The 11935-nt window shown below is 32.4% G+C and overlaps 1 protein-coding gene and 1 non-coding gene across 6 annotated transcripts; both read left to right on the top strand.

The window, feature by feature from the left end:
- The first annotated feature begins 1874 nt into the window (after positions 1-1874).
- LOC114179158 (protein LONGIFOLIA 2-like) lies at positions 1875-7572 on the top strand. Of its 5 annotated transcripts, none has more exons than XM_028065394.2 (7): positions 1875-2089; positions 2384-2463; positions 2644-2894; positions 3262-3332; positions 3663-5657; positions 5781-5931; positions 6505-7572. In XM_028065394.2, the coding sequence occupies exons 3-7, from the start codon at positions 2750-2752 to the stop codon at positions 7308-7310; spliced, it is 3168 nt and encodes a 1055-aa protein (XP_027921195.1). In that variant the 5' UTR covers positions 1875-2089; positions 2384-2463; positions 2644-2749; the 3' UTR covers positions 7311-7572. The 5 variants fall into 5 exon arrangements, with proteins under 5 accessions (XP_027921195.1, XP_027921196.1, XP_085527677.1 ...); XM_028065395.2 differs by having other exon boundaries at positions 1875-2278; XM_085671551.1 differs by having other exon boundaries at positions 2384-2894.
- Positions 7573-8029: 457 nt separating this feature from the next.
- Positions 8030-8101, top strand: TRNAT-CGU (transfer RNA threonine (anticodon CGU)). The gene has a single exon. It is a non-coding gene; the product is annotated as a tRNA-Thr (tRNA).
- The last annotated feature ends 3834 nt before the right edge of the window (positions 8102-11935 follow it).

Here is an 11935-nt window from a genome sequence, read left to right as displayed (position 1 = left end):
TTTTTACTAATTTATATATTGTAAATTAATTTTCTCTTGAGATGGAAAAAGATATTTGAGACCCTTGCAAGAGAAAAAGAAAATAATGTTGGACTTTCCCCTTGAGAAGGCAAACATGAGTAATTGCAGGTTTGGTTATAATTGTTTCCTTGGTTGAAGAGTGGGTGTGTAGAGTGTAGAGATGAGTATGGGTGGTGGAACAAGGTCTTACAAGAAAGGTAATAAATGTTTGGTGGAAGATGGGGTCGTTATGATTATGATAGGTTAGTTGGTGTTTATGGACGTGGGGTTCCATTCATCCTCTATCTTAATTTTTCTGTCACCATATTTATAATCACCGTCACTTTCAATTTCTCCACCCTACTCAATCAACTAGCACCGCAGATAAATCAATGCAATCTCTGTGATCATCTTCATTGCCTGCATGCACATGCCATTAACTCATTCAATGTGTTTGGAAATTCGATCAACTTGTACAATCAAGTCAAATCAACAAAACTCACATAAATCATCTTTTCTTGCTATCAAAAGTATTCTTTTTTAGTATTTTTTTTCCAAGTTATCCCTCATTGTTCACCTTATTTGATCACATAACAAGAGATCTATTTAGTGTGAGACAAAAGGACGCTAATTAATTCAAAGTCAAGGCTATTACCGTTTTGTGAACAAGCGACAATGAAGAAGTTAATTGTAAAACACTATATTAATCACTTTGTGTTAACTTATAAAAGTTGTCATTTATTGGAGTTGGTCAAACCAACTCTTGAATTGACACAAACACAAAAGAAATGTCCCGCACGTGCGGCACTTTCACTCCTTGCTTGGTGCAACCTCGGAGAAAAAGGGGTTTTAATTTTTTCTTCATGATTGGAAAACTAACCTTTTGTCGTTTGAAAGAATTGAGACTTCGCATTAAACAATATTTGCTGACATTATTAGAAAGAAAGTCCAAGCTTTAGATGTTGGGAATAAATTACTACGCCACAATATATTTAATGATTATGATTAAAATATTATTGTGGTTATTACATATCAGTTCCTTCACGTTAGCAGAATCCTACTAGCTCCATAATCAACTTAAAACATCACTCCCTTTTTAAGTCACTCACCTAACATTTTGTTGTTACGCTAAAACTCAATACCACAACTTCTTAGTTGGATACTTGTGAGTAATTTTATAAGAATTTTACAGTTAGTGGAGTGATATGTTTAATGAATCTCACTAAAATACAGCTTGATATTCCAAAACACCATTTGGTTTGAATTGAAGATCAAAGTTTTAATAGTATGATTTAGAAGAGTGATAAATACATTTTTAAGAAAATATCTTTATTGGTATCTTAGTCTAGATGTAAGATATAGCATTTAACTTTTTTTTTTCCATTGAAACATTTTTTTATGACATCAAATGTTTCTTAGAAATAGACTTTATGTGCTTTCACTAACGAATAAAATTACCAATATTGATATATGCAGGTGGAATGGTACATATTAGATCAGCAACAAACACAATATCAGAAAGTTTAATTTTTACATAATTGAACTAGTAAAAAACTCAACTATAGGACAAAATAATTTAAACGAATCGAAAAAATAGTTTTTTTAACGTGAAATTTTTTAGTTAAATTTGAATTTACTCTTTTCGACAAGCTCACATCAAGCTATTTAAGACTGGCGAAGTTAAAACACACAATTTGTTAAGAAACAATGTGTTATGAAATTAAACTCGTTTTATATTTTTAAAAAATGTATTTAGTTCAAACTCTTTAAATATATTTTTTTTTTACACAAATGGTCCCATAACCTAATTTGTCGGGGAAGAGAAACAAAAATGGCTAGTCGTATCTCAGTGTGGAGGACAAGTGAATTGACCCACTAAACTTTTCTCAATTTTGTTGTCTTTCTTACAATGAAAATGCTATATATAATATATAACCAAAACAAAAGACATGGACTTTCTGACCCAGCTCTGACCAGATTGGGTGCCCATTTGCACGATTCTGTAATTGTTCTCTCAGGAGAAACTTTAAGACAATCTTCTTGGATCTGCATAAATTCATTTGCACTGTATATTGGAACTTTCATTGAGGTGGTTCAAGCTACTGTGTGTGAATTTGTTCCACTGCGCTTTTTTTTTTTTCTGCAAATTTAAGGAGCATTGTCTCTTTTTTGTTGCCCGTTTCTTTATTTTTTGGTAAAACCAATACCCAAATGATATTACAAGTCCTAAAAAATTTTAGGAAAGACGGTACTGTCGGCAAAATTTCGTCTATATTTTGTAAGGAACCAAATCTATATTATTTGATGAAATCAACTAGAGAATATTTTGCATGAAATATTTACTGTGGCCCTGTAATTTGGAAATTGCATTGTTTATGTGTAGCTACGATGGAACTCAACCTCTTTGTGAATGCTGCATATGGAACTGCACAACATAGACGAGGAGACTTGCTGGATTGACTTGTAGGTGTCTTATCAACTGTGTCTGGACTAAAGTTTAGAGAGCAAAGGATTGATTTTTTAGATGATAAGGACTAAGGACCCTTTGAGCTGTCTGAATTACTGGATTCTGTGAATTACTGGATTCTGTGTTATACTAATTGTTGCTTAACTGACCCTGCATGCTTCGTTTGCACTTCGTAGTGTTGGGTAGATTTGGAGTACAAATCATTAAGCTTTTATGAAGATGGAGTAATTGTAATTGATTGTGGTAGTTGAGAGGTTGAGTTTAATTCGAGAAGAGGTAGATATGGCAGCAAAGTTCTTGCATTCTTTAGCAGATGACAACCCAGATTTAAAAAAGCAGATAGGATGCATGACTGGGATTTTCCAACTCTTTGATCGTCATCACATTATTTCCTCTCCCCATATTACCCGGAAGAGGCTTCATCCAGGTAATCCTTTGGTAGTTGCTAGTCACGTGTTTCTATAAATTTAGTTTATGTCATTGTGGCTTTCATAAGTTCATCATTTTTTTTTTCTTTCTGTTTTCCTTTCATCGGTTTTATCACCAGTGCTGTTTCTTAATGGTTGATTTGTCACAAGGATATTAGTCTCATGTCGTAGTCCTAGGTTTCAACTCTTTTTTGTTTTGTTTGTGTTGGTCCCTTTGAAGTTCATTCCACTCTTTGTACATATTAGTAAATTAGGTCTGCATAAAATAATTAGCTCATGACCTTTGAACCACTCCGGGTTGGTTCTTGGCCTTGTTTATCTATTTCATTAGAGTGTTCAAATCTAACGTTTCTGTTTTCGTCTTAGGTAATTCCCTCTTCAATTATGCCAGTCTGGAAAGAGGTTCTAATATCATACACCAGCCGCAATCAACAGCTGTAAGAACCTTCCTTTACATGTTTCACAAATTATATACCGTTTTACGCTTCAAAATTTCTTGAATAATATTTTAATTTGAGGAATGGAAGTTATGCTACCAGATCAAAATTTGTACTATCTACTAGTGTCAGATGTAAAAAAAGCTGAGAATTGGTTGTTATCTTCCTGAAAATCGTTTCAGGATTTGCTGATTTTGTTTGTTTCTTCCTAATTTAGTGGCTTAAATTCTGTTTTTACCCTAGTCTGCAATGTGCTGAAACTACCATCTTATCTGAAGTGCGCCTAATTGAATGGAACTAAACTTCGGCCATTTGGTGAGTTTGTTGCAGGATATGAGGGATATGAGTAATAAGCATAAAATTTCAGCTGAATCTTCAAGAACCTCATTCTCTTCTTGTTCATCATCAATGTCCTCTTTGGACTATAAAGCTGAAGCAGATGCTCCCTTTGAAAGGATTGGTTTTCCTGAAACTCCTATGAGAGACCCAGTTATGAACCAAGCAAGTACCTCTCCCCATTTAGGATGTTCATCCCTTGATCTGAGGGATGTGGTGAAGGAGTGTATATATAGGGAAGCCAGAGGACTGTGCAAAGAAAGGGATTACCCTAGACAATTTCAGCTGTCTAAATCTGTCGATAGAAAGCAAACTCCTATTGATCTAAAGGAGTCACTGCGAGTCCTTGCTATACTTAGAGAAACACCTCGGCATTATGTTGAAGCTAAAGAACTTCCTAGATTATCAAATGAAGTAAAAGATGGACATTGGCATTCCATTTCAAAGGATGCTCCTCGGTTTTCTTATGATGGAAGAGCAACAAGTGAGATATCTTTTGACTCGAATGATACCTTGAAATGCCAACAAAAACTAAAAGAGCTTCCTAGACTTTCACTGGACAGTAGGGAAGGTTCATGGCGCGCAAACGGCTCTGATTCAAAACTCAGTAACCTCTCAAGAAATTTCAATGCAGGTGACTCCTCCACCTCAGTTGATGGCATTTCTAGTCTACAACAGCGTTCAGCATCACAGAGACGGCCACCTAGTATTGTAGCAAAGTTAATGGGCTTGGAAGCATTGCCAGAATCCTATGTGGTTAGTGATACCAAGTCAAGTTTGAGTGAAACTGACTCAACTCAAGGCAATGATCAGTTTGGGAAAAATGGATTCGTTACACCACTTCCGGTTGCTAATTTCCCTGAAGTCCCATTGAAAGAGAAAGAGATGACTTCTCCACGGTGGAAGAATCCTGATTTGGTTGTGAAACCAATATTGAATACAAGGTTTCCCATTGAACCTGCACCTTGGAAGCAGCAGGATGGGAACCAAATCTCTGAGAAACTAACATCCAGGGTCATAAAACCTACATCAAGAACACCAGATTCATTTCCTTCAGTTTATAGTGAGATTGAGAATAGATTAAAGGATCTTGAATTTAAACAATCTGGAAGGGATCTCAGAGCACTCAAACAGATATTGGAAACAATGCAAGTAAAGGGTCTGTTAGAGACCAGAAAAGAAGAACAAGCTTCAAATGTTGTTCGAAATAAAAGAGACTATGAACTAAAATCGACCTCAATTAAGCATTCTACGAGGCAGGAAACAGCCTGGGAATCCGATTCTACAATGGCTGTAGAGTCACCAATAGTGATCATGAAACCAGCAAAAATTGTTGAAAAAACTGGACCTTTTGCTTCTTCAGTCTTTCCAATTCATGAACTTTCTGATTCCCACAAACTTCAGAGTGGTGGTGTACATGAACATGGTAAAAAGGGGATACCTTCCAGTCAAATAGCAAAAGATCAATCTCCTAGAAACAGTCCCAAGGATACTTCTACCAGTTTTAGTGAAAAGAAAGCAAATAGTATCAAGACTATAAAATCAACACAATCCCTACCAAGGTCTACACAATTTCCAAAAGAAAATGGCCCAAGCTCAGTAAAGAGTTCAAGATCTGCTAGCCCAAGAATGCAACAAAAGAAGTCAGCATCGGAGAAGCAATCTTGCCTTCTTACCCCATCATCAGATTCAAATAATCCCAGAAGGCAGTTCTGTAAGCAGACAACAGACTCAGATTCTCCCAGTCAAAAACTGAGACCTAAAGTCCCTAATTCACATAGCAGTAATGACAGACTCAGTGAGACTAGCAATGAACTAAGAAGTTTAAGTAGCCAGTGGGATGAAGTATCTCTGCAATCAGACAGTATCTCTTTCGACTCAAAGATGGATATTGAAGTTACCAGCAATTTACAATCTGCTGAAGTTGTTGATAGCCAATGCCCATCTAGGAAGGCTGCTGAGCATTTGGTTTCAGGATCCATGCATAAGGTTAGAACTACGATGATCTCTTTTCATTCCATCTTTCTGATTAATTCAATGAGAAAATTAAAACTGTTAGGAGTAATATATTCCAATTATCAGTCGATATGTAATTTTTACTTAATTTTGCAGAAATCAACTATGAGGTGGGATGAGGATAAGTCAATAGCAGAACTTACAACACACGCCTCAGGTCATCCAAGTCTTGGATCAGTTGTCGATGTCTCAGTATACAAATTCGGTATGCCATCCCCAGTAAAGGATATATCCTATTCTCGTAAAGGTAATATTTTTGTCTTCCAAATCACAATAAAAAAACTGAGGTTTATAGTCAGATTAAAAAGACAAATTCTTGGCTTTGTCAGTCAGTTCATTCTCAAGATTGATTACAACTTTATGTTTAAAAGAGGTTTTAGTCGTTTTCTACCTGAAAAAGGCTACCTCATGTATTGAAAATCCTTTTTTTATGATGGATTGACCACAACTAGAGTTGACCATGCTTATATCCTACAAAGACGTCAAAGCAATTTGTCACATAAATATATATGATTATGATGCATAACTGTACTCCTTTGAGCCATTGATTTTTCTGCTTCGTAGCCATCCTTATTTAGTAACGTTAAAATGGTTTACATGTCAAATTTTTTCAAAGGCAACTGCGATGAGCATCACATTCAAGGTGCCTTAGGCTTTATGTTCTTCCTGGCATAGTCTTAATTTTCTGAAAAAATAGAAGCAAGTATTCACTAGAGAAAGAAATTTTAATGTGTATATTTCACATGTAATAGTCTAATATATAATTTGCAAGATTTGTTCGTTCCTATAGAATATTAACCTATAAGCTCACATTCTGCAGTTGAAAACGCTCAAGAGTCTAAAGAAAATTATCATACAGATCAGTGGAGCCCTGCAGAAGGCCTCTTCATTAACAATACAAGATATAGAGAGATCAACCACAAGAAATTGCAAAGCATAGGTCACCTTATTCAAAAGCTTAGACAGCTAAACTCTAGTCATGATGAAACTAGAATCGATTACATAGCTTCCCTTTGTGAAAATACAAACTCAGACCACAGATACATTGCTGAAATACTATTGGCTTCAGGTCTACTTCTGAGAGCTTTGAGTTCTGAGTTGCTAACATTTCAACATCACTCTTCAGGTCATCCCATTAACCCCGAGTTATTCCTTGTGTTGGAACAAACCAAGTTAAGTAGTTTGCTTTCAAAACAAGGGGGCAGCGATGAAAAAGTTGCTTACGGGAAGCTAAATACAGAGAAGTGGCACAGGAAACTCATCTTTGATACTGTGAATGAGATTCTTGGTACTAAGCTAGGCTCTTCTCGAGAGCCATGGTTCAAGCCTAGTGGACTTACAAGGAAATTCGTCACTGCACAAAAGCTTCTTAAAGAACTATGCTTTGAGATACAAAAACTTAAATATGTGAAACCAGATTGCAAAGATGAAGGGGATGATATGAAAAGTATGCTAGGGGAAGATGTGATGCGTCACTCAGAAAACTGGACAAGTTTCCCCGGTGAATTACCAGGAGTTGTGTTGGATGTTGAGAGACAGATATTTAAGGACTTAATTGATGAGTTTGTGATTGATGAATGTTTGCGAGTGACGTACAGTAGGCACAGCAAGCTATTTGGAAAGTAGTTCATTTCATCTGTTCATTTACAAATAATTTTTTTGTATCAACCCATGAAAGTTTAAGGCTTAAGAGCTTTGATTGTTTTTGCGAATCTGTGAAGCAAGTAACTTTAACACGGATTTACATCATAAGTATTCTCAAAAATTGATGGTGGAACTTGTGTGTCAGCTATAACTTTGGCCTTGATATTGAGTTTGTCTTCTGTAAGGCCAGAAAGTGGAGAAAAATATTATAAGTTTCAAACCTCAATGAAAATGGAGAAAACTACTAAGAGATGCCATGCACATGTCTCTTGAAGAATTCATATCCTAGGCCAACAAAAGGAAGTAATGTCCAACTCTTTTTTACTATAAAATCTGCTACATTCTTGTAGAAAGTAACTGATGTACCATATTCCGAGCCATGGAAATCAGAATACTGTTCCTGATTGCACTTGTTTGTCACATTCAATAGTCCATAGTCATCAATTCAAAGACATATATGCAAAATGTAGGCATAGAATAAACTTCACTGAATTTTGTACATAATGGTTAGAACTGAAAATAACTAATGCTGAAAGCTTTCTCCGGAGTTGAACGGTTAATGAAAACATAAAATTAATTAATGAAAAAGATAGGTAGTAGAGAAATTAGAAGATAATGGCTATAGACTGAGAAAGACAAATAAATCGATGTGCTTATGCTTTATTTGGTAAATATTTAATACAACTTTCACATATCAATCAGCCTCCGTAGCATAGTGGTAGTGCGTTCGCTTCGTAAGCGAAAGGTCGCGAGTTCGATCCTCGCCGGGGGCTTTTTTCCGTTGGTTTTTTATTTTTCTTACTTATTTTCCTTTTTCAATTTTTAATCAAATCACCGGTCCAATTCTCAACCTTATGCAGAAAAAAAATGTAAAACAACATGTTTTTTATTTAAAAAAATTTTAAAACACCAAATTAGTCCTGCGTGCACATTCATTTTGAAACTATTTTTATATTTTCAAAATCCTATTCTGAAATATAAAAAAAAAAAAGAAATACTCCAAATGATCATTTTAAGATATAAAAAATACATTTTGCAATAACTAAATTGTCAATGTTTTAAAAGTGGGATGTTTGAATGAGTTCATTAATCCAGAAACAAATTAAATATTCTAGACAATTTACAAATCACACTTTGTATTTGGTAACCAAGAACCGCCAATAAATAAATAAATAACAAAAAAAAAATGAAGTATTTAAAATCTCACTCGTTACTTGTTTAAATACATAAATAAAAACATGGGAAACTGAATACAGAATGGTTAACGGACTCGGAAAAAAGTTATTTGAGGTTTTATGTTTCGCCTTCTCTCTAAGAAAAAAATTGATATAATTTGAAGAAGAAAAGAAAGAATTGTTCATGAAAATCAACAATGAAAATTTGTTTGTAGGCAAAGAGTACTCTTCTTATCTGCATCCCTACAAACTGTATGCAACTTACTTAGGGATGGCAACGGGTCGAGTCGGGTACAGATAGTGCCTACTCGCAATTCGATCCGTAAAAAAAAACTCCATCCGCTATCCGCTCGTTTACTCGATGGGTATCTGCTTAAAAATTACCTGTGGGTATTTTCTAATTCCGCGGGTATTCGTGGATACCCGATACCCGCAAATATTTAAAAAAAAATATTTTATAAATTTTTTAATATAAAGTTATAAAAATAAAATATAAATTAAATTAAATTATAATTATAATTAAATTTGACATAATAAAATATACTGTTAATTTTAATTTTAATTAAATTTAACTTAATAAAATATAAATTAAATTTTAATTTTAATTTTTTGCGGGTAACAGTTACCTGCGGGTACGGATAGTATGATACTCGTACCCGACCCGTTTATAAGCAGATATTAAAATACCCGCTACCCATTATCCGCCGCGAATTTTATCCGCGGATATCCGCGAGTATTTTTGTCATCCCTAAACTTACCTATATGGAACTGTATGTAACTCTAAATGGATTATGGTCAATTTCTTAGACGGAAGAAGTATTTCAATGCTACACAAAAATAGTAAAACAAGAATATATATGCTTATAGTACTACAAAATCACATTTTTTCTGTTATATACACTTCATTTCTTTATTATCATTATTAATATATAATTATAATAATAAAAAGAAAAGTTAAACTTATTTATTCAGTTAAGATAAATTTATGTTTTGTTTGGAGTTTAAATGCATTGAAATAATATAGTTAAGATTAATCATTATATTTAAGGTGTGTTGTTGGTTTTAGAGTCTTTAATTCCTTCATAATTTTATTTTTAAAAGACATTTTTTGAATATCTGAAAGATAAATGTATATTCAAATTGTCTTTTTATCTTCTTAAAAATTATAAAATTATTACCAGACTATGTTTTTATTTCTGACAATTTATTTTATTTTAAAAAACAACTAATTAAATATGGTAACTGCTAATGAATAGACAATGATTAGAAATTAAATTTATATTTTCAGAACATAAATGAATTTCTAAGAAATTTTTTCCCTTTGAATAAAATTAAATGAATTATGCTTGAAATTTTTATTAATACAATTATAGTAGAATTTAATTTATATGCATTCTCAAACTATTATGGTTAATAGATGGTCATTATACGCATGATTTTTTGCAAGCTGAATTTGATTGAAATAAATAATAAGTTGGCAAACAGGTTTTCAAAGACTGCATTATTTCAAAATATAAATTATATAACACATTGTTTATAGTTTTTATAAACAATCGATGTTAGAAAAATACAGAACATTTGGTAAATAAATGCAGCTTTATACACGAAAATGAAGTTAGGTGCTTTTACCCAGTTCTAAACTGAGGAATTTTGTTATAGGAAAATACGTAAGTCTACATCTTGCTATTTAGAAGTGGTGTAAGAAAATTATATGAATTATAAAAAACTGATTTAAAATACTTTCATTTGTATGTTAGTCAAATCAACATCCAATGTAAAAGCAACATAGAATCCCATAAATATAACCAACAAGTTCCTTTGATACAGGATGACATGCAATTCAATGGAAACCACTGAAGATTTTATTTAAAGATTGTCCACCATATGTGAAGAAATTGAGAAAAATATACTTTGGTTGCATTGATGATATAGACATTGATGTATATTCTTATGCTTAATAAAACTGTCAAAATGGATTGGAACTTGCGGGCCAACTCGGTTCATCACGAGTTTGGACATGGTTGGGTTGAAATTTTTTTATAAATTTCAATACAGGTTGATTTTTGACCTGACTCACCTAGAACCCAGCTCACTCGTGTTTGAACCTATAAATAAAGGATTACATTAGTGTTTTTGGTTAAGTTGGAGTTTGCATTTGGATCAGATTAGGTTGTCTTTTTTAGTTAACACATAGATAGTTTGTATTTTTGTGATTTTAATTTGTATTTGGAATGTTTTGAAATTTATTTAGATTTTAATTAGAATTATAATTTAGTTTTGACTGAAAAAAAATAAAATAATTGTATGTTTTTTAATTAAGTGAGTCTGTGAGCCAACTCGTTTAACCCACCAACCCATAGTGGGTCAAACCGGATTCGGAATTTTTTTGACTCGCTAATAAATGAGCCAAGTTAGGTTGACTCACTAAATAATCAACTCGTGGTGGATCGACCAGATTGAGTTACTGTTTTGACAACTCTAGTGCTTAAAGCACATAGATATGTGGCTCTAAAAATCCTTTATCTTCTATTTGATAAAACAAATTCATAACTTTTGAAATATTTAAATATATTACATTTTAACTAATCTCACATTAAATTGTTTTATTTTTTAAATGTTTTATTTGAAAAAACTAATTCAAATTTAATGAATTTTAATTGTTTTTTCTGAATAAAATACTTCAATTATACCATCAAACAAAAAAGTATAATTAAAATTTAAATAATTATTAAAAATTTAGGAATATCAAAATTTATTATCGTTTATTTAATCTTTATTAATGTTATTTTCCGATCTAAGATTTTTTTAATTGATATTTTAAGATTTAGAATTTAGGATTTAGGTTTTAGGTTGTTATATTTTTTTTTATATATATAATTGGAATGAGAATTGAGTTTGTAAAGATTTGTTTATTGTAAACACTACTTGAAATATGTATGACTTGGAGTTGGAGGTAATTAAATGAAAAATTGAGTTGGACTGGTAATGTGACTTTGTGAAACTTTAGGTTTGCCAATAACTTGACCTAAACTTAGTGATAGAGACAAACCATAATAAACATATCTTTTCTTTTTGTGCTTCTTAATTTTATTTAAAAATAAATAAATTGAAACATGGTTGTTTGACTAAACTAAAAAAAAATTATAAATGGTATTTGTTAAAAGATTTTTAAATTACAATTATTCTTGTGAATTTCCGTATAAAAAATGGTCATTTTACTTAAATATAAGAAAATTTCATCTACCAATCTTATTTAAGCATGGAAGTCATAACGACAAATACTAGGGTAATTTAGAAAATACATGTTTTATTTTATGAAATCAAGAATAATAAATAAATTTAACTAATCACTACTAAAAAAACTCATATTTCCTACCAATTTTGTTTTGAAAATTTTTTATAGGAAATACGTACAAATTTTGTTGTGAAAAA

This window comes from Vigna unguiculata, chromosome 3 (genome assembly GCF_037176805.1).
Source record: "Vigna unguiculata cultivar grain cowpea cultivar isolate G323 ecotype 2 chromosome 3, ASM3717680v1, whole genome shotgun sequence".
NCBI lineage: Eukaryota > Viridiplantae > Streptophyta > Magnoliopsida > Fabales > Fabaceae > Vigna > Vigna unguiculata.
Note: the sequence above shows the minus strand (reverse complement) of the source record. Positions and strands in the feature narration are given on the sequence as shown.